Source organism: Anser cygnoides, chromosome Z (genome assembly GCF_040182565.1).
Source record: "Anser cygnoides isolate HZ-2024a breed goose chromosome Z, Taihu_goose_T2T_genome, whole genome shotgun sequence".
In the NCBI taxonomy this organism is placed as follows: Eukaryota; Metazoa; Chordata; class Aves; order Anseriformes; family Anatidae; genus Anser; species Anser cygnoides.
In genome coordinates this window covers 55058140-55077257 of record NC_089912.1, presented here as the reverse complement: position 1 = coordinate 55077257, position 19118 = coordinate 55058140, and the positions used below count along the sequence as shown (strand labels likewise).

General features: G+C 41.8%; 1 protein-coding gene across 9 annotated transcripts in view; it reads left to right on the top strand.

Annotated features, from left to right (window-relative positions):
- Positions 1–610: 610 nt before the first annotated feature.
- PSIP1 (PC4 and SRSF1 interacting protein 1) overlaps positions 611–19118 on the top strand; it is a 36513-nt gene continuing 18005 nt past the window's right edge. For 4 of the 9 annotated variants that reach the window (XM_066987610.1, XM_066987611.1, XM_066987609.1 and 1 more), the window contains exons 1-8: positions 611–769; positions 1030–1196; positions 2190–2266; positions 6106–6244; positions 10121–10246; positions 11947–12060; positions 14695–14802; positions 15134–15196. In XM_066987610.1, coding sequence (XP_066843711.1) covers positions 1125–1196; positions 2190–2266; positions 6106–6244; positions 10121–10246; positions 11947–12060; positions 14695–14802; positions 15134–15196 — 699 coding nt within the window. In that variant the 5' untranslated portion in view covers positions 611–769; positions 1030–1124. Of the gene's footprint in view, positions 837–1029; positions 1197–2189; positions 2267–6105; positions 6245–10120; positions 10247–11946; positions 12061–14694; positions 14803–15133; positions 15197–19118 lie in introns of all 9 variants that reach the window. The other 5 variants (XM_066987615.1, XM_066987614.1, XM_066987613.1 and 2 more) reach the window with 4 other exon arrangements.

Genomic DNA, 19118 nt, shown 5'->3' with positions numbered 1-19118 from the left:
GAGACGGGCGGTTTTGGTACTGTCAGGTAAACAAGCCGGAGTAGATAAGAAGAGAACAAGGAGCACAGCCTGAACAGTAGTCCAGATTTAAAAGAAACAGTAGTCCAGATTTAAAAGAAAAAAAAAAAAAAAAAAAAGAGTTGTGACCACTAAGCTGTAAGACCTTCAGACAGCAGAGACTGAAACCAAGGGCATCAGTTGGTGAACGCGGGGGGAAACCCAGAAGTTAAGAGAATAAACGAGGTTAGGAGCACGTGGGGAACAGCGGCAGCCTGGGGACTGGCAGGAGTAAGGGCTGCGGGGTGTAGAAGGGGAGCGTGCTTTAACAGGGCTCGAAAGCGGAACAAAGGGGAGGGCTGGGGCAGCCAGCACCAGCTCGGCTCCGGGCGGCGACGCAGCCCCGACCGCGCTCCGCGCCGGCTCCCTCAGCGCCGCCAACGGCCGCTGCCAGCGGCGGGAGGGCGGCAGCGAGGCAGCGCCGCCCCCCCCGCCCCGCCTCCTCCGCGCCCCCGCCCCGCGGGCGGTGGAAGGTGCCACTCGCCGGGCCGGGGGGGCCGGGCCGAACCGGACCCGTTGGCCGGCTTCCCGCCCGCACCGGCTCTGCCGCCCGGCGTCCCCCCGCCGCGTCCCGCGGAGGCGCGGGGCGGGAGGGTCCCGGCGGCCTCTCCTCGGCCGTGCCCGCGCGGGTCCCCCCCCGCCGCCCTCCGCCGCGTGGTAGTGCCCGGCACGGCGGGAGGAGGGCGCGCGGCGGCGGCGGCTAAAGGCGGAGGTGGGCGGCGGGCCGGGACACAGCTCGGCGGAGTCGGCGGGGCGCGGGGAGGAGCGGAGTGGCCGAGGTGCCGCGGGCGGGCCGGAGACGGCGGGGAGCGCGGGGCGGCCACTGAGGGAGCGGGGCGGCCGTTGGGAGCGGGGCGGGGGCGCGGGGCCTGCGGTGGGAGCCGTGAGGCCCTGGGGGTGCCGCGCTGACCGACCCGACCCGACCCGACCCGACCCGACCCGACCCGACCCGGTGTGCGCTTCCCCCGGCAGCGGCACCTCGCGTGGCTGGCGGCGCCCCGGTGGCGGGGTTTGGAAGCGCAGAGCCCTCCCCTCGGCCCCGTCCGTGTCGGGCACGTCGAGAAGCCATGAGCCGCGATTTCAAGCCCGGAGACCTCATCTTCGCCAAGATGAAAGGTTACCCGCACTGGCCGGCCAGGGTAAGGCTCCCGCTCCTTCCTCCTCCTCCTCCTCGCCCTCCCGCCGTGCCGCTGCCCAGCACCTGCAGCGTGCCGAGCCCACCCGGGGAAGCGGCTCCCAAGTGGCCCCGCAGGACCCCCGCTCCGCTTTGCCGTTGCCTCGCGCCTCTCCTTGAACCCAGCCCGTTCTCCTGAGATCGGTAGCCCTCTCCTCCCTGGCTCGCTGTCCTCATTTGCATAACTTGGCTTTCAGCAGCGCTGCTGTTTTCAGACCGCTGCGTGGTAGCATAACAAAGGCTGGGGCTGCGCGAGGACCTGGTTGTGCAAAAACACGGCTCCCAAATAACTGCTCCCGTTTGGCAAAGGAAAATACGAACTTATGGCAGCGTTACTCCTTGATATTAAAGTCAGGCATCCCTGTAGCTTTTCGTGTAGAAGAAGCTGACTGCAAGCGATAAGTTGTCCAGTCATTTCTTTCTCCTGTTCCCACTCCTCCCTGGGAAGTGCCATGGCAAGTTCTGTGACTGCCTTCAGGCATTTAATGGCTGTGGAAACACAGCTAGAAGACTAACTATGCACTATTTAGCGAAGAGGTGGCATCAAGGATTGTTCGTTTGCTTTTTTTTTTTTATTGTCAAGTACTAAGAAAACAGTCACTACATTTAACATCTGGCCTTGGACAAGTTATCAGCTCAGCATAAGGGGAGAAAGTGCATTGTGGCTTATGGTGAAGGAGAGATGGTTTTTTGGATGGAATCAAGTCGAGCTCCTACCTGCAGCCCATCATGTACCTCCTTTTAAAAACAATGTCCTATGTTGCTGTAACACAAGAATCGTTTTCATTTCCTATTGTTGATAATCCTGTTGTTTAATCGGTTTTATTTTTAACATTGTATCTTTGAGACCTGCTTTACTTCTCTGTAGCATTTTTTTTCATGTTTTTATCAGTTATAGATGTTTCCCTTTAGACTGTTATTGTTACTTGATTTCAGTTGTGGTCTTTGTTTTCCTTAGGTGGATGAAGTTCCTGATGGAGCAGTAAAGCCTCCTGCAAACAAAATGCCTATATTCTTTTTTGGCACCCACGAGACGTAAGTTCTTCATATTTAAGAGACGTGCTTTTTTATTTCATTAGCATGCTGTAATAGGAACTTAATCACTTACCTGCAAATTGTGTGTTTTAAAACTATGCTGTTCAGTAGCATGTCATCTCCTGAATTAATGTCTTTTGTCAAGACATGTTACTTTCACACTTGCTTAAGCTATTCAAGGAAATGGAAATGGTAGACTGTGACTATACCATGTAAGTTTTCCATGCCAGTAGAAAAACAAATCCTACCCAAAGTGATATGAGTGGTGAGTTTTTCTTTCTTCTGTAACGGACTCTAATTAAGCTTTGTATATAGTCAAAATTCTCAAAAATACGTTCTTAAAGAAAGTGAAATATTGCTGAGAACAATGAAATAGGAAAAAATCGAGAAATAGTTTAATTATCCTGCATTAGTCGTCCCCACCCCCTCCCTTCCGAGATATTTGGGGGCATGGGTCTTGTTTTTTTGTAAGATCTTGAGAGAAAAATTAGAAGGTGCTGTTCTATACCTGTTATTCTACAAAACATCTGTCTTTAGGTACTTTCAACGATGCTAGCATTTTGCACTCATAAACTTCTTTTGAGGGTATTTCCGCTGCTAACTTTCCTTGCCGACATACTACTTTTTATGTAGTTCTGTCTTGTTAAAATTCTCATGGTACTTTATAGTATGAGTTTGTTCTAGGGTGTGTATCTAAGACTTCAAATTCAGTGCTGACTTTGTTGCCTCATTTATTTTAAAAAAATAAGTAATTCATTTTTTTCCCTCTGTTTTTTCTTAATAAGATGGCAATTGGCATATAAACAGGTCACAAATAGAAGTTATGTATAAAAAGTACTCAGTTTCTTGCATTTTGTGGGAAGACTTTGTTTTATCTTCCTCATTAAATATTTATTGACATCTCTTTAATCTGTTATTTTGCATATGTTTTTAAAATAACTCATGTTAAGAGAATATCCAGTGCTTGTTGAATTAAAAAGCAAGCATCCTCTACTCTTTTGGGGATGACTTTTTACTACTTTTTTTTTTTTTTTTGAGAAAGAGTTTCCCAGTGAGAAAGCTTTTTGTGTGCTTGGCTTATAAACCTTCTTTCAGTTGATCTTGCCAATGGATCAGTTATTGGTTTATTTTTAGCATGAGTGTGTTTTTGTGGGTGAAGAGAACTGTGGAATTCAATTCAAATTTGCAAAGTTTGCATGTTGTCCCTTCACTTAATGATACACTTCTCCTAATGGTAAGGTTAAACAGAACACTTGGTTATCTTTATTTTTTATTTTTTTCCCAGAATATTTTGGCAGTTAAAAATATAATACTACTTAGTTTTTCCCCTTTGATGTATGTCATTCTGGTTTAAACTTGGGTTTTGTGTAGTTGTATGTAAGTTTACAGACACAAATTGAATATAAGGGAGAAAGAAATAACTCCTTACCTAAAGGTTCAGAAATACCTTTGCAAATTTTAAGCATTGTGGTGCATTTTAAACTTCAGTTAAGTTCCTAACTCGTGCTTGACTTTGGTTTTTTTTTTTCTTGCTCATTTGCATGGGTAAATTTGAAATATCTGTTCTTCACTCATTGACACTCTTAGTAAAATTTTACTGCAGTCTAGTTTTTTGTTTTGCAGGCTGTAGTTTCAGGATTACTGCCTTTCAGAGATTCATAGAACATAGGAGAAACTTCTGCATCAGTTTCACATACAGCCTGCAAAGTACAGGAGCATCCTGTACTTTGCAGTGACCCAGCTGTCTTGTTCTTTAAACATGTAATTTATGTAGTGCTCCTTAGAGTGGTAACAAGCGAAACTCTCCTGCTTTTCAATCATACTTACTGTTGCTTACAGCATATAACTGTGAGTAACAATGATGTGTTACTATCTGTGTTCAGTAAACAGGTATTTGCTTCTTACAATAGGCTTTGGGGATTTGGGTGCTATTTCTTTATTTCTGTCTTTGTCTTAATGTAGCAGCATTCTAAAAGAGTAAAAATGTAGATGTTATTTTAATGAAAGCTTTATTTGGATCTGTTGTGCTAGTATATGACATCATTGCAGAAGGCCACAATGAAAAGTATTTTCTAGAACCTGTGTCTTAGGGTAATGTCTCTACACTAAGTTTTCTCGTTCATTTTTGGCGCATGGGGTTTTAAATACACCAGCCCAGTATGCTACATGACCTCTTGTTCATGGCTGAGAGTTCCTGATGTTTTTCAAAGCTTGAGCAATACATATGGTAAAGCCATACAAACCTTGGAAAAACACTTCTGCTCAGGGGATAGGGAAGAAAGGAGGCAATGCTTCCTATTTTTGTCCTGTCCAGTTTCCATTTGTCTCTCTCCACAGTATTTTTTTTTTGATAGGGCGGCTTTGCAGATGTGTGTTTCCCATGGTGGCTGAACTGTCTATAACCATCTCTTGAAAAGGGGCGGGTAATTCGCAGTCTAATCTCTCAGTGGTTTATGTAATGCTTTGTGCACATAGGTAAGTGTTCTACTGCTGGAGCAGGAGATGTTTAAGCTTCCTAGATGATAACATGTTGTCTTTCAGTGTAGTAGGGCGTAGGTCTCAATTAGGTCTTTTGAAAGATGACGAAGAAAATAGGAGAGTGGGGATTAGAAGTATCTACATCACTTTCCATGAGCCATTACTTCAGAAAGCAAGTACCTGCAACTTTTCAGATTACTGAGTCTCACGTCAGACAGCTGCGTCTAGACAGATAGCAAAAATAAGAATGAAACTCAAAGTGGCATCTTTGTTTTAGCAGCGTATGAATTGCTGCACTGAAGTTCTAACTTGAAAAGTACTGGGAGTAGAGCAGGAACTGTATAGGCTTTGATGTTTTTCAGCCTAAATGAGAATATTTGTCCTCATGAATTTGTTGCCCCATTCTCCTAAGTCTGGCGTAGAGAAAATAGTAGTGTGGATACTGTGACTTTGACATGCATGAAAAGCTAGGCTGATAGGTTTAGTTACACAGATTACAGTAGGGGTAGTGCTGTGCAGGGATGTTGTCAGTCTGTGTGAAAAAGATGCACAACCTATCTGAAGACCTCTTCTAAGAGGGTAAATTAAATAATAAAAAAAAAATGTAAGCTGCAATATTTACTTCCACAAGAATAGGATTGGGGAAGAACCTTAAGGAAATGCTTTAAGTTTTTATTAAATTCAGTAAATAAAGTGATGAAATTTTATCTTCATAAAGTGAAAAGTTGCTGAATTAATGCTGAATTACACAGTGTTCTTAAGGACCTGGGCAGTCAAATACATTCAGGTGTGGGTAGTTGCTGCCTTCCAGTGTTGTTTTTCATGCCTGATACTCTTAAGATTCTCCTTGAATTTTGTCTTTGAACTACATTGTTTCTAATTTAGTAACTTCAAAAGATTTTCTTTGTTAGTTTGGAACCACTTCTGCTTTTTCGTTTTTTGTTGTTCTCTTGTATTATGTAGTCAGGATGTAAGAATTCTTTATTCTTAACACTTAAGCCTGGCTTTCTAAAGAAAGCATGTGTTCTTTCTGTTCACTCACAGGATAACAAATTTTTAGTTGTTCTGGTTCATAGTAGTTGGTTGTCTTCTGCCATCTGTTAAGAAGCATTGTCTGTTTCTTGCCTGAACACTCAGCACCTTAGGAAGGAGAGGGGCCATATATGTGGTGGTAGTAATGGAAAACATGGGCTGTTGAAGGTTAAGTTGGGAAAACTAAAGCTGCTTATGTAACAGAATTGGTTGTCTGCTAATGCTGAGTTGTGTTTCTTAATGATATTTGATGCTTATTTCTCCTTTGAAAAAAATATTTAAAATGTGAGTAGTTTTTTTCCTGGTGACTTTTTCTTTCTCTTCTGAAGGGCATTTTTGGGACCAAAGGACATATTCCCATACTCTGAAAATAAAGAGAAATATGGAAAACCAAATAAAAGAAAGGGCTTTAATGAAGGCTTGTGGGAAATTGACAATAATCCTAGAGTGAAATTCTCTCATCAGCAGGTAAGTTATGCAGAGTCTGCAACTACTTGTTACTATACTGTTGGGGGGAAAAAAAGGCAATGAATATTTACTGCTCTAGGATAAAGAATCATTGATGACACTCAATTGTAGGTTACACTGTTTTGTTTTTTTTAATTTATCTCTAGTTTTAGTAGCATGAGAGACATTTCTTTCATGTAAATGGAAATTTTATTTTTCTATAGTAAGCTCATGAAGAATCATGTTGACAGTTTCAGAGCACAAATCTATCACTATTGAAAGTTGAACATATTTTTTACAATGTTGCTCCATCACAGCACACACCAAGTCATATTCAGAACCATACAGCTGTACTTAAATTGTGCTTTTTATCAGTTTTTACTCAGTCATCAGTAATCTCAGTCATTTTACTTCTTCCTGTCATCTAAGCCCAAGTGGTTTCCTCCACAAATACCTTTGTAAGATTTCATTGCATGCTTTTGTAGTACACTGTATTTTCATTGTAGTGGCTGGAAATAATGTGATTCTTGCTCTTTGCCACTCTTTGTGACTCTTTGCCACTCATGTGACTCTCTTGAGTTTTCTTTTGTCAGTAGTTCTTTGTTTCTTACCCTCTTGGTAAATGTCCCAAGCTTAAACTGCAGCTAAGCAGCTCTACCTATAAAAAGGCCCAAACTTCTTCTTAAAAGAAAAAAAAAATGTCTTTATCACTTTTGTCTGTCGTCTTCTCTGAACATTCTATAGCTTCTTGGTTTTGGTACATATAGTGGGTCCTGATCACATACTGGGGCCTCTAGACATTATTGCAGTAATAATAAAAAACAATTGGTGTCTGTATTTTTTTCTGCTCCTACATGACATGCCAGACTGCCATTTCTGCACCAGTTAATTCCTGCTCCTAAAGATATCCCAAGTTACTGCGTCTCTAGTTCGAAGGATGGATCAAGAGTTAATCTGAGCAAGAGTCAGCAGAAAAGAGGTTGTACTCTGGATGTACACTTTTTCTGCCCCCGGATGCTAATCCCCTTATAACAGTGAGAAGCACTGTGTTAATAAAAGACAGTTGTTTCTTTTTTCTGCTACTGAAAAATGGGTTGTTAGACCTTCTGCTGTTTTCTTTGTGCCATCTTAAGAGAGGTTCTGCCTGGGTGGCTGAGGAAGTTGTGAACCATAGCTTAGTTTTATGTTGTCAGTCAGTTCTAACAACCTGAAAATCTGGGTATAAACAACCAACAAGAGCAAGGTCTTCCAGTGTTTTGTTTCATAGTGAGGATCAATAATATCAGCTAAGCAGTACTTTGAGTTGCCTTCTTAACATCTCAGGCATTTCGAAATACTTTTCCCATGGGAGGTAGACAAAACATTGCCAACAGATGTATACAGACTAGTTTCTTAGTCTAGCAACTTTGCTATGGGGAAAGTCCATTAGACCTTTTCAGTATCATCCAAACACTTCAGTCCAGCTTCTGTAACAGCTCCTTAACAGGCTGTGTGAACTGGTCAGGTTCTGTCTAGAGCCACTGGATTGTTTTTTTGCCACTATTACTTTTTATGAAAACAACAACAACAAAAAAAAAACATGTTTAAAAATAAACATGAAAAAACATTTAAAAACAAACAGGAAAAAATGTTTAAAAACAAACAATCTTTCCGCAAATAGTATTTAAAATCTGTTCCTGTAAGTGACCTTTAAAAATACTGAAAGAAGAAACTGTTCTTGGGGATGTCTTGATTGTTAAAGTAAATGGATTACAGGGCCATAGTGACTAATTTGCTTACATATATTCAATTTTACAGAATGAATGAAGGAATTCAAGGCCAGGCTGGACAGGGCCCTGGCAAACCTCATCTAGTCGGTGGCATATTTGCCTATGGCAGGGGGGTTGGAACTAGATGATCTTTAAGGTCCCTTCCAACCCAAGCCATTCTATGATCCTATGAATGTAGTAAATAATGGCTCAAAGTGTTTTGTAAGTGGGGTTACATCAGGCTGGTGGCCAGTCACTGGTGGGGTTGTCTAGGGCTCCATTTTAGGGCCACTTGTCATTAACGTTTTCATAAACGACTTGGAACTAGGACTGAAAGGTATGCTAGTTAAGATGGCAGATGACACTAAATTGGGAGGGGTCGTTTAGTCCCTGGAGGGTAAAGAGGCTTTGCAGAGAGGTGTTGTTGACAAAATAGAGGGCTGGGCAATCACCAACTGCATGAAATTCAACAAGAGCAAGTGCCAGATTCTGCACCTGAGACATGGCAACCCTGGCTGTACGCACAGTCTGGGGTGACAAGAGGTTGGGGAACAGCCACACAGAAGGGGATGTGGGGGTTCTGGTCGACAACAAGTTGAACATGAGCCAGCAGCATGCCCTGGCAGCCAGGAGGGCCAACTGTACCCTGGGGTGCTTCAGGCATGGCATTGCTAGCTGGTCGAGGGAAGGGACTGTCCTGCTCTGCTCTGCGCTGGTGTGGCCTCATGTTGAGTAAGTATAATTGGGCACCACAGTGTAAGAAGCAAATAAAATTATTAGAAAGCATCCAAAGATGGTGAAGGGTCTAAAGGGCAAGATGTATGAGAAGTGGCTGAGGTCCCTTGGTTTGCTCAGCCCAGAGCAGGCTGAGGGGAGGCCTCATGGCGGCCTGCAGCTCCCTCACGAGGGGAGCGGAGGGGCAGGCGCTGAGCTCTGCTCTCTGGGGACAGCGACAGGACCCGAGGGGACAGCATGGAGCTGGGACAGGGGAGGGTCAGGCTGGGTGTTAGGGAAAGGTTCTGCACCCAGAGGGTGGTCGGGCACTGGGACAGGCTCCCCAGGGCAGTTGTCACTGCACTGAGCCTACTATTCCAACTCAGGATATTCTATGATTTATGAAATTTTCCTCTGAAGTTTCACCTCAGTTTTAGAAAGCATTTTGTTTTGATAGCTTTCCCTTTGTTATCCATTCTTAAAAGCAAACTTTACTTGGAGCAAATCAAGCCCATAGGATTCAGTGAGCTCATATTTTTACATGCAGGCAATTCTTGTTGCAGAAGGAGAACACCTTCAAATAGCTGTATTCTGTAAAAGAAATCTGAATGTAAAACGGGCAGAGTAAGGGTTACTTGATCTGAAATAAAGCCAGCAGTAAGGGCCTACTTTAAAGGGATATTCTTTGACAATATTTGATGCTTTCAAGTAAACGAGTCATATGTCGTCCATGGTTTTTCACAAAATACCATCTATGGTGTTTAATTTGCAGAATGGAGTATTATGTCACTGTTCCTAAGAGATCCATAGTGAAGATGGAAGAACATCCCACTTTATCCTATAATAAGAAAATTGTAGTGTGATATTTTTTTGTTTCAGTTTTATTTATTTTCAGCTTATGTGCTGAAATGAGCTTTATTTTTTTTTCAATACTTTGCAGGTAATGTACAGTTCACAAAGATGAGACATCAGAGGTACCTTGTTTTATTTTGTTGTTAGTTCCCTGATATTTGACTAGGTGATGGCTCTCCTGTTTGTGAGGATGTTGCCTTAGCATCATATTCCATAAGCGGGAGAAATGAGTATATACAGATTCTCCCTTCCAAGTAGTAAGAGGAGGATGCTCATCTGTGTGATAGGTAAAATCTCTGTGGCTGTCACAATTAACAACTGATGTTTTTCTAAGGATAGGGGTTCTAGACATTTTAATCCAGGGAGGAGAGCAAGCATGTGAGTTTATAGTTTATAGTTACCTATGCAGTTTTATGGGAGTTTTTAGGAAACTAGTATTAACAATAGCAGAGTGGTTGAAATTGGCAAAATGGGAGGGAGGGGGGCTTAGAGATCAAAAAAGGGTATGTCACAGGCCACAAAACACTCTCAAGTCAGGTAATTCTGCATAATTTAGCCAATTAACGCACGCTTTTTGTTACAGATCTATGCAATGAGAAACAAAGACAAACAGGTTAGAGAAAAATGCCTCAGCCTTCCCTCTGTACGCTTCTGCTCCACCCTTGCTGGTCTCAAGTCCCCTTGCCACACACTACAGTCAGTCCCTGGGGTGAGGTGATGTAGGTGTAGTTACTTTGCTTTTGCTGCTCCTTCTTTCTTTCTCAGTGGCTCTGAGTGGGCTGCGGTTGCCTCTGAGGTGTACCTCCTTGCCCCTGCTCAGGCAGCTCCTCTGGGCTCTGAGCCTGGCTTGGGGGACACCTCTTGTGCCTCTGTTCTTTCCCCAGCATCCCTCCAGCCCTGGCATCTTTTTTTCCCTGGTGTCCCTCCTGCCTGGCGCAGGCATCATGTCATTGATCGGGTACTCGCTCTCCTTCCACATCATCACTCCAGCCCTCATCAGGCACCCGATCTTTCCTACAGTGTCTCTCTTGCCCGTAGCTGTCGCACCCCTCCCGGCGCCTCGTCCCCACAGAGGCGCCTCATGCTCTGGGTTGGGCGCAGAGCCGGCTGGAACCGGCTGAGGCCGGCTACGGGCAGCCCCTCAGCGCTCCTGCGCCCTGGACAGGACAGGACAGCCTGTGAGAGAAGGTCAGTGCAGGCAGCGAGCGGGCCTGGAGGTGAGGGCAGTAGCGGTAGGCTGTGGAGATTTAGAGGGAATGTAACATAAGTAAACTGGTAAGTGAGGCCCTCTTTTTCCAATGATGTTTTGAAGCAGGGCAATACGTTACGGCCTACTAATACATTGCAGTTTACATAGGTGACGTCTACCTGTGATACACATACAGCCTTTTGGCTTAAAACAAACATTCTTTGAGTTAAATGAAGCACAATTACTGGACAGTAGCAGGAAAGATGGTTCAGTTGTCAGAGTCTAAAAATTAAGTGCGAGGAGGGAATTTTGTGTCTGGCCTTTGAACAGAAGGCTAGAGGGGGTAGTCACATGGAGAGGTTGGCAAAATCAAGCTTTTATTTTGACGACAAGATAATATTGAAGTGACAGACTTGTCACCTATTTGTAGAGGGAAATTAACTCCCCCCTTCTTTTTTCTCTCTCTTTATTGAGTATATTTTGTTTTGATAAGTCCTTCTGAGAGCTGCCGTTCCTGCTCAACTGCCAGAGCTGGCTGGAATGTTCTGAAAGCAGTATTTATACTTCACAGATGTTGCTTGTAACTGCTAGTGAGGAAGGTAGAGGGTAGAAGGGAGCTTGTGGCTTGGGCTTAAATCCAAAACCACTTCCTCAGAAGGGGAAATACTAAGAGGAGTTCTGCCAGCTTTGTTCGAAGGAGCTGATATTCAAGAGTGAGAATGCTATCCACAAAGTAATGGAATTTAGAAAAGAGTAATTCTGACTTTACCTTGTCTATTACCATGTCTTTGACTTTCAATTTTAGCCCTTATGTTTTTTTCTGCTTGTGTTTTCAGGAATTGGTAGCTGGCTCTTGCTCACTTAGGATTGACAGCTCATTTAAAAAAGCATTTCTTGACAGGAGCCTTGCAAGTTATATTTAACCAAAACCTCATTTTTTCTTAACTATTCATGAGAAAAATCTTGCATTGCAGTAGTTTTATTGTCATTATAACATTAAAACTTGAAAGTTTGATAATGAAAATACAATTTAAATTGATAAGTGTGAAAATTAAAGAAATAGATATATTTTGATATTCTTGTAGATTCTCATAAAGGATTCCTTAGGATGATGTTTTTGTCAGTAACTTACAGGTGGCAGAACACCTCTCAGTGTAGTTATTCTGTAGTTCAGAAAGTGATTTTCATTTCATTTCAATTGCCATGTTTTTCTGTTGAAGTCCCATCCATCTGTTAGCACTTCTATCAAAGAAACTCTTCAAGAAAGCAGTCAGGATTCTGCTGAGGGAAGTGAAGAAAAATCAGGAGCCAAAAGGAGAAAGGCTCCCCCAAAAGTAAGTGACAGAATTTGCGTTTCGTTTAACTATCAGCCTTTCAAGTCAAACCTGTATTGTCAAATTTTTATTTAAATACTTGATCTGTACTTTTCTGTCATAACTACTTCGCATTTGGTTGTTATGAGACTTAATATATGTATTAATATTTCTTAGGTACAGTAAATTCAAAATGATTGCCAACATGTAACTTTAAGATTACCTTCTTCTCTTTGAAGACTCATTAATATCATCATCTGATACAACTGTCTATTCAGTTACAATATTTTCCCCTGAAAAGCCTAAGAGAACAAACATTAAGTTCTTTTGGGGCTGAAAGGGTTTTTCAGCGTATTTGCCTGAACAGATTAGAGTCAGTTTGAATTACACCACACATTGTGATATGAACAGATACAAAAGGCAATACATAATGGATAAAAAGATAGTTGTATCAATTGAATTCAGGGTCAGGGAAGTGTCTTGTGAGTAATTGGTAAATTATACTGACAAGGTTTATCTTCTTTGCCTTGTCAATGTGTGCATACATTGAAATCTTCTGAAACAAATTATGTTCTTAAATATATTGTATTCATAGTTATAAAATGCGTTTCTGTCTGAAACACTATTTTTTCAAGCTTACTGCTGCTGTACGTAGTCTGTGTTTTAAGAGGGGAATCTTTCTAGCTTACTGCTTACTTAATGATAACAGAGTGTAGCACGTTGCTTTGAACTTTCTCTATTCTTGAATGTTTTGTTTTGTTCATGTGACTTCTATTTTCCATACAGTGTGGAAGAGTTGTTGTCATCTCCTTTTTTCTTAAAAGAGACTAGAATCCTAAAATGACAAAAAAATGTGGTGCAGGTGATATTGATAAGTTTATGGCATCTCATTTATTTTTAACTCACTTCTGGAAATTAATACACTACAGAACAATCAGTGCCCTTAAAACAAGTGTTTAACTCTTGAATAGACTTGCCTTAGTTATGCTAGATTTCCTGTAGATTTTTTGTCAAGCTTTAGTGTAGTTTTACTGTAGGTATAGGTGACTGTCCTTTAGCATTGAAACTGAAGAATTGCCAGTGTGCTTAATGCATAGTGAATATCCCTCCTGGAGGATTGTCTAGGAGCTCTGAGCTTGTTTTTCAAGAGGAAAAAGACCTTCCATTTAAAAACAAAAGTGTCAGAAGTTGTTGTGTTGAGTTGGAGACTGTGGGGGTATTTAAGTTATTTCTCCCAACTTGTTGTTGCTTTGAGTGTTCTTAATTTAGTACCAGCACATTTGGAAGGTCAGCGTGATTTGGGTTCTGTCAACTTTTCTTCAGGAACACTTTTTGATATGTAATTTCCTCATAGAATTAGTAAACCAGCTGTTATTCCTCTTTCTTGCTTATGAACAATGCTGATGAAAGTATTTGTCTCCCAGCATTTGCTACTGCAAAGGGAAAACTTCATTTATTTATTTTTTCTTGTACTGGACTGGTTCATCAGTTTGCTTCACTGTCAATGTCAGCAGCAAGCAGCTTGTGCGAATGGAAATGGCAGTGTCATCATGTTTCCACTGAAAAGTGCTTCCTGGCTGTCCTGACCTAGCTCTCTGAAAGAAAAATACAAAGACCATACATAGCCCTTTGAACACCAAAATGGAATGGAATGTCTTGAAGGGATGTAATGAGTCTCAATCAGTTTACCAGTTTAAGACAACATCTGAAGCAGATTTACTCCTTCGCTATTGATACTGATGTAGTTATAATTTGCTTCTAACCATTGTACTCTGACTTCTTGTGGTTTTAGTGTACAGTGATTATTCTTTAAGTTGCAGTCTAAAAAAAAGGCAAAGAAAAACAAAACAAAGCCTTCAGTGATATAATACAGCTGTGATTATCAATATTACGTGATAGCCCCCTGCCTGTGATGCTTCATTCAATTTTGAAATTTTAAGACATGTAGCTACTATTAAAGGGAATTTCATAGTAGGTGCTTGCAAGTCGGGCAAAGCAATAGCATTAAAGTTGAGAAGACGAAATGAAGTTTTAAAGAAGAAAAAGAAAAATGCGCATACCTAAGCCACAAGAAAAATGTTGATTATTTCCAAGTAATTTATTACAAACTTGATGTTCAAATCTAACTGTTTGTGTAAAATGAAAATTAGTATTTTTAAGGTATAAAAAAAGAAAAATGCACAGGTTAGGTGACACCATTTATCACTAATTACTGTCTCACGTGATTAAACAACTTGTTTGTGGTCTGTTTACTACATGAAGTCTTTGTTTAATAGAGTGATAGTCTTTGATAAACGTCTGTGACTGTAATCCATCTGTATGCCTGAGCTGATTCAATTGAATCTTGAATATTGGCATGAACATTTAGAAATACTCATGTAAAGGTGATGCAGTGAAAAAGTAGTTACATTATCATAAACACAAAATGGACTTGAATTTCCATCATAGTACGTAGTTACCAGAATACATCAATCTGCAGTATGTTTGAAAGTGGTCCTGCCTTATACTTTCAATGTGTACGTAAAAAAAGAAGCGTGTATACAGGCAGACTGAAAAGAGAAAAGCAGCATGATGGTTATTAGCACGTGCTCATTTAACTTTTGTTTCTTCTGAGTACTTTTCCATACATTGACTCTTTGTTGCTTCTGTTTGCAGTTGTCCCTTAAGAGGGACAGCAGCTTAACTACAGTAGAGGAAGCAGACAAAAAGGAGATGGATGCTGCGAAAGAAGATGATGTACCTTCTGAAAGAAACAGTAAAGAAGTATGTGAAAGCTCATCTTTTCCTGCATGCTAAAGAACATTTTAATGTTATGTCAGTTAATTAAAATCTGTTTTTATGTACTGGGAAGCTACATACAGTTACTGCTAGTGTGACAGTCTGAGGACTGAAGTTTAAGCTGTAAAACTTCCTATCTGTTGATGCGGATTAAAACCTCTCATTGAAATTAACAGGAATTTAAGCTTTCAGCAGAGAGGGAACTTTAATCTGGCTTGTCTGAGTTCAATTAAAAATCAGGGGAACAGTGTGTTTCTATCACTTCATAAAATTTCCTTCTCATGTTAAAACTCAGCATCATTTTCAATTTACACAGGATGTGGTGAAAACAAGTGATGCATCTATTCCTAAAGTTGCTAGAAGAGGAAGAAAAAGAAAGGTAACAGTATGGCTAATTATTTATGTTTGGATGGGATAATACTGGTATCACTTTCTTTTGTGACAGATTATGCATAAGTTGCTTGACTTTTGTTTTGTTTTCACTCTTCCATCCCTTAATAGCTGGAAGACTTGCAGGAACGGCAGTTCTCTCAGGGAATGTTTTAAAAGCCATAATTTTGTTTGAACTCAGGGTAGAGTAGGGAGTCCCTTATCTTCTCAAATAGTCCAGTGTAAATAAGAAAAACTAACATAAAATAATTTGTCTTGAAGCTCTGAAAAAAATGTTTAACATCATCTTCACATTGAACCAACACCTGAACTACTGCCCATTTTCGTGAGGTTGTGATTTTGTGCTCTCTTCTAACTGGGAAAAACTTGTGTTCTTATGAAAGCAGCAGTTCCAGCTGCTAGCTTAGGGTACTCCAGCATCAGTGTTCATGTGGTCACACAGCAAGCTAGATCACAGCAGTGGTCCAAATAGAAAAAAAAAAGTGGGGGAAAGTTTAATTTTAATTTGAAACTATTTCCTGATTTTTAACATGATATGTTAGTGCTGACAGCAACGATGAGTGCAGAGGTGTACTTGTGGACCTTAGTGTGTTTGCCATAGGTAGGTAGCATACTAAGTATCATTTGCTTCATGAAAAAGAAAGATACCCATTTATATATTCTTACAAAAACAATTAAAAAAAACATAATGGAAAGAATACTTTATTAAAAAATCTTAAAAATAAATCTAAAATAATATTCAATGAAGGCAAGTCTGAAGCAGCAAGGAATTAACAGTATATCCGTGAGTGTGCATATATTTGATATCAGCTTCTAAATGGGAGAGAAGCCTTTCAGGTGACATTAAAACAGTGACCTCATTCTGTGCTTTTTCATAATGCACTCAAATCTTATGGCTGTGGTGTCTTTTGGTTTGTTTGGCATTGTTGTTTTCTTAGCGTCATAACACATTTCAGGCCCCAGATGGTTTCTTCTGTCACACTTAGCAGCTTCAGTTTTCTGTTTGGCACATGCTGTTTGTGGTAGGTGGTTTAACCAGAAACTGGCATTACTGCAGACCATTGCTGAGGCACCGAATGGCTGAGCTGGGAAGGGACATCTGAAGGCCATCTGGTCCAACCCCCTGCTCAAGCAGGGCCTCCTAGAGCAGGCTGCCCAGGACCGTGTCCGGGTAGCTTTTGACGATCTCCACTCCCCCACCCACAGCAGAGAACTGCTTCTTGATGATGGAACTTTTTGTGCTTCAGTTTGTGCCTGTTGCCTCCTGTCTTGCCACTGGACATTGCTGAAAAGAGCCTGGCTGCGTCGTCTTTGCACTCTCCCTTGAGATATTTATACGCAGTGGTAAGATCCACTCCAAGCCTCCTTTCCCAGAGGAGATGTGCTCCAGCCCCTCGATCGTCTTCGTGGCCCTCCATTGGACTCTTTTCAGTACGTCCATGTCTCTCTGCTACTGGGGAGCCCAGAACTGGACACAGTACTCCAGGTGCAGCTTCACCAATGCAGAGTAGAGCTGAAGGATCTCCTCTCTCGACCTGCTGGCGATACTTCACCTAACGCAGCCCAGAATACCGTTAGCCTTCTCAGTAGCGAGGGCACGCATCTGACTCGTGTTCAGCCTGGTGTCTACCTGGGCTCCCGGGTCCTTCTCTACACAGCTGCTTTCCGTCTGGCTGGCCTGCAGCATGGTTGTTCCTACCCAGGTGCAGGACTCTACACTTCTCATCGCTCAACTTCATGAGGTTTGTTGTCAGCCCACCTCTCCAGCCTGTCCAGGTCCCTCTGGATGCCTGGTTAATTCAGCCTCCCCACAGTTTGGTCTCATATGTGAACTTACAGAGGATGCACTCTACCCCATCATTCAGTTTGTTAATGAATATGTTAAACAAAACTGGACACAGTACTGACCCCTGGGGCAGTCTGCTCATTACAGGCCTACAACTGGACTTTGTACCACTGACCACTACCTTCTGGGTCCAGCTGTTCAGCTGGTTTTCGATCCACCTCACTGTCTGCTAATCCTTCAACATACCGCTTTTCATTCTTCAGCAGCTTCTCTCACACAGGACAGTGTAAGAGGCCTTACTGAAGTCTAGGAGGACAGTATCCGCTGGCCTCTGTCACCCCCGTCCTTCAGGCTGGTGATTTCATTATAGAAGCGTAACCAGTTTGGTCAGGCATGACCTCCTTTTGGTGAATCCTGACTACTACTGATGATTTTTTCCTTCACGTGTCTGGAAATGGTTTCCAGGATTAGCTATTCCATCACCTTCCCAAGGAAGGAGCAGAGGTTTTCTTGGTCCTGCTGCTTGCCCTTTTTGTAGACAGGACTGATGTTTGCTTTCCTCCAGGCTTCAGGCACGTCTAGTTGCCATGACCAAGCAAAGACTGTAGAGCGGCCTCCCAATCACATCTGCCAGCTCCATCAGGGCTCATGGGTGTATCCCATCAGGATTCACCGTGGACTGGTGAATGTCCAGTTTGCTGAAGTATTCCCTGACCTGGTCCTCTTCCACCAGAGGTACATCTTCCTTGCTCCAGTCTTTCAGCCTGTCCTCTGGAATCTGGGATTCCTGAAGACCAGTCCAGCTGGGAAAGACTGTGATCTTGGACACCTGGGCCTTTCCATTGTCCTGAGTAACAAGGCCTTCTGTTTCCTTCAGCAAAGGGGCTTTGTTTTCCCTAGTCTTCCTTTTGTCACTGACTACTTACAAAAGCCCTTCTTGTACCTGGGCAGAAACAATTCCATTTGGGCTTTAGCTTTCCTAACTTGGTCCCTGACTGCTCAGACAGCATCTCTACATTTCTCTTAGGTCATCTGTCCTTGCTTCCACCCTCCATAGGCCTCCTTTTTCTGCTTGAGTTTGGCCAGGAGCTCCTCGTTCACCCATGAAGGCCTCCTGGCATTTTTGCCTGACGTCCTCTTTTTTGGGATGTATTGCTCCTGAGCTTGAATAGTTATTCCAAGGGATGTGGTGCATGTTTGCAGACCAGAAAAGTGTTGCCTATGCAGTTACATGGCTTTGAATGCATTCCTTACATGCCTTCAAAAGAAACATGGTGTTTTCTCATCTTGGAATTGTTTAAAAAAATAAAATTTATCAGTTGTTTTTCTGTCTTACTTAAACAGTCTTACTTAAACATGTGGGATGTACCTCTACATCAGCCTTGATTTAAGTTTGTCTCATTCTTTCAAAATAGCTTGTTATCACTGGTTTCTAAAGAAAATATGAAGATAAATATGTTTGTCACTAACTTCTCTGTTGCTGCAAGCTGATGCGCCTGTATCCACTACACCAAATTCTGTGAATGTTTTCTCCAGCTGGAATTTTTCTATGTTCTTTTTATCTGCTTTTATGGAATGTTTCTGTGGGGAGATGCACATCATATTTCTTTTTCATAAATTCTCTCTTTACAACCCAACCCCTCTAAGATGACTGTATGGATTAAGTTTATTATGTCTGGTTAGTGCAGCTCATACAATTTTTCCATTGTGGATAATTAGCTACAGAGCAGGTGTTTTTCTGAGTAGCTCCATCTACTGGCCAGAGGCTGTGATACTGCTAGGGAAGATGATGGCATCTAAGAATATTTGTATATGGGCAAAAAATGAACTTCTCTGTTTAAAACTTGGTTTTGACATGCTGTTACGGTGATATTAAGGTTTCTTGTAAATCATTCTTTTACTTCCTTGTACCAAGATAGCTTTATTTTTCTGAAGATGAATGATGAATAGTTGAAGTGATTTGAAACATTACTGTATGAGGTAGTCATGGTATGGAGCACATAAAGCAAGTGATATATTTTTAAGATATACTGTTACTAAATTTGATTTTTTCATATGTAGAAGCAATACAATAATAGGGTATATTAATAATATATAATAGTATACTAATGCTAACATTTAAAAC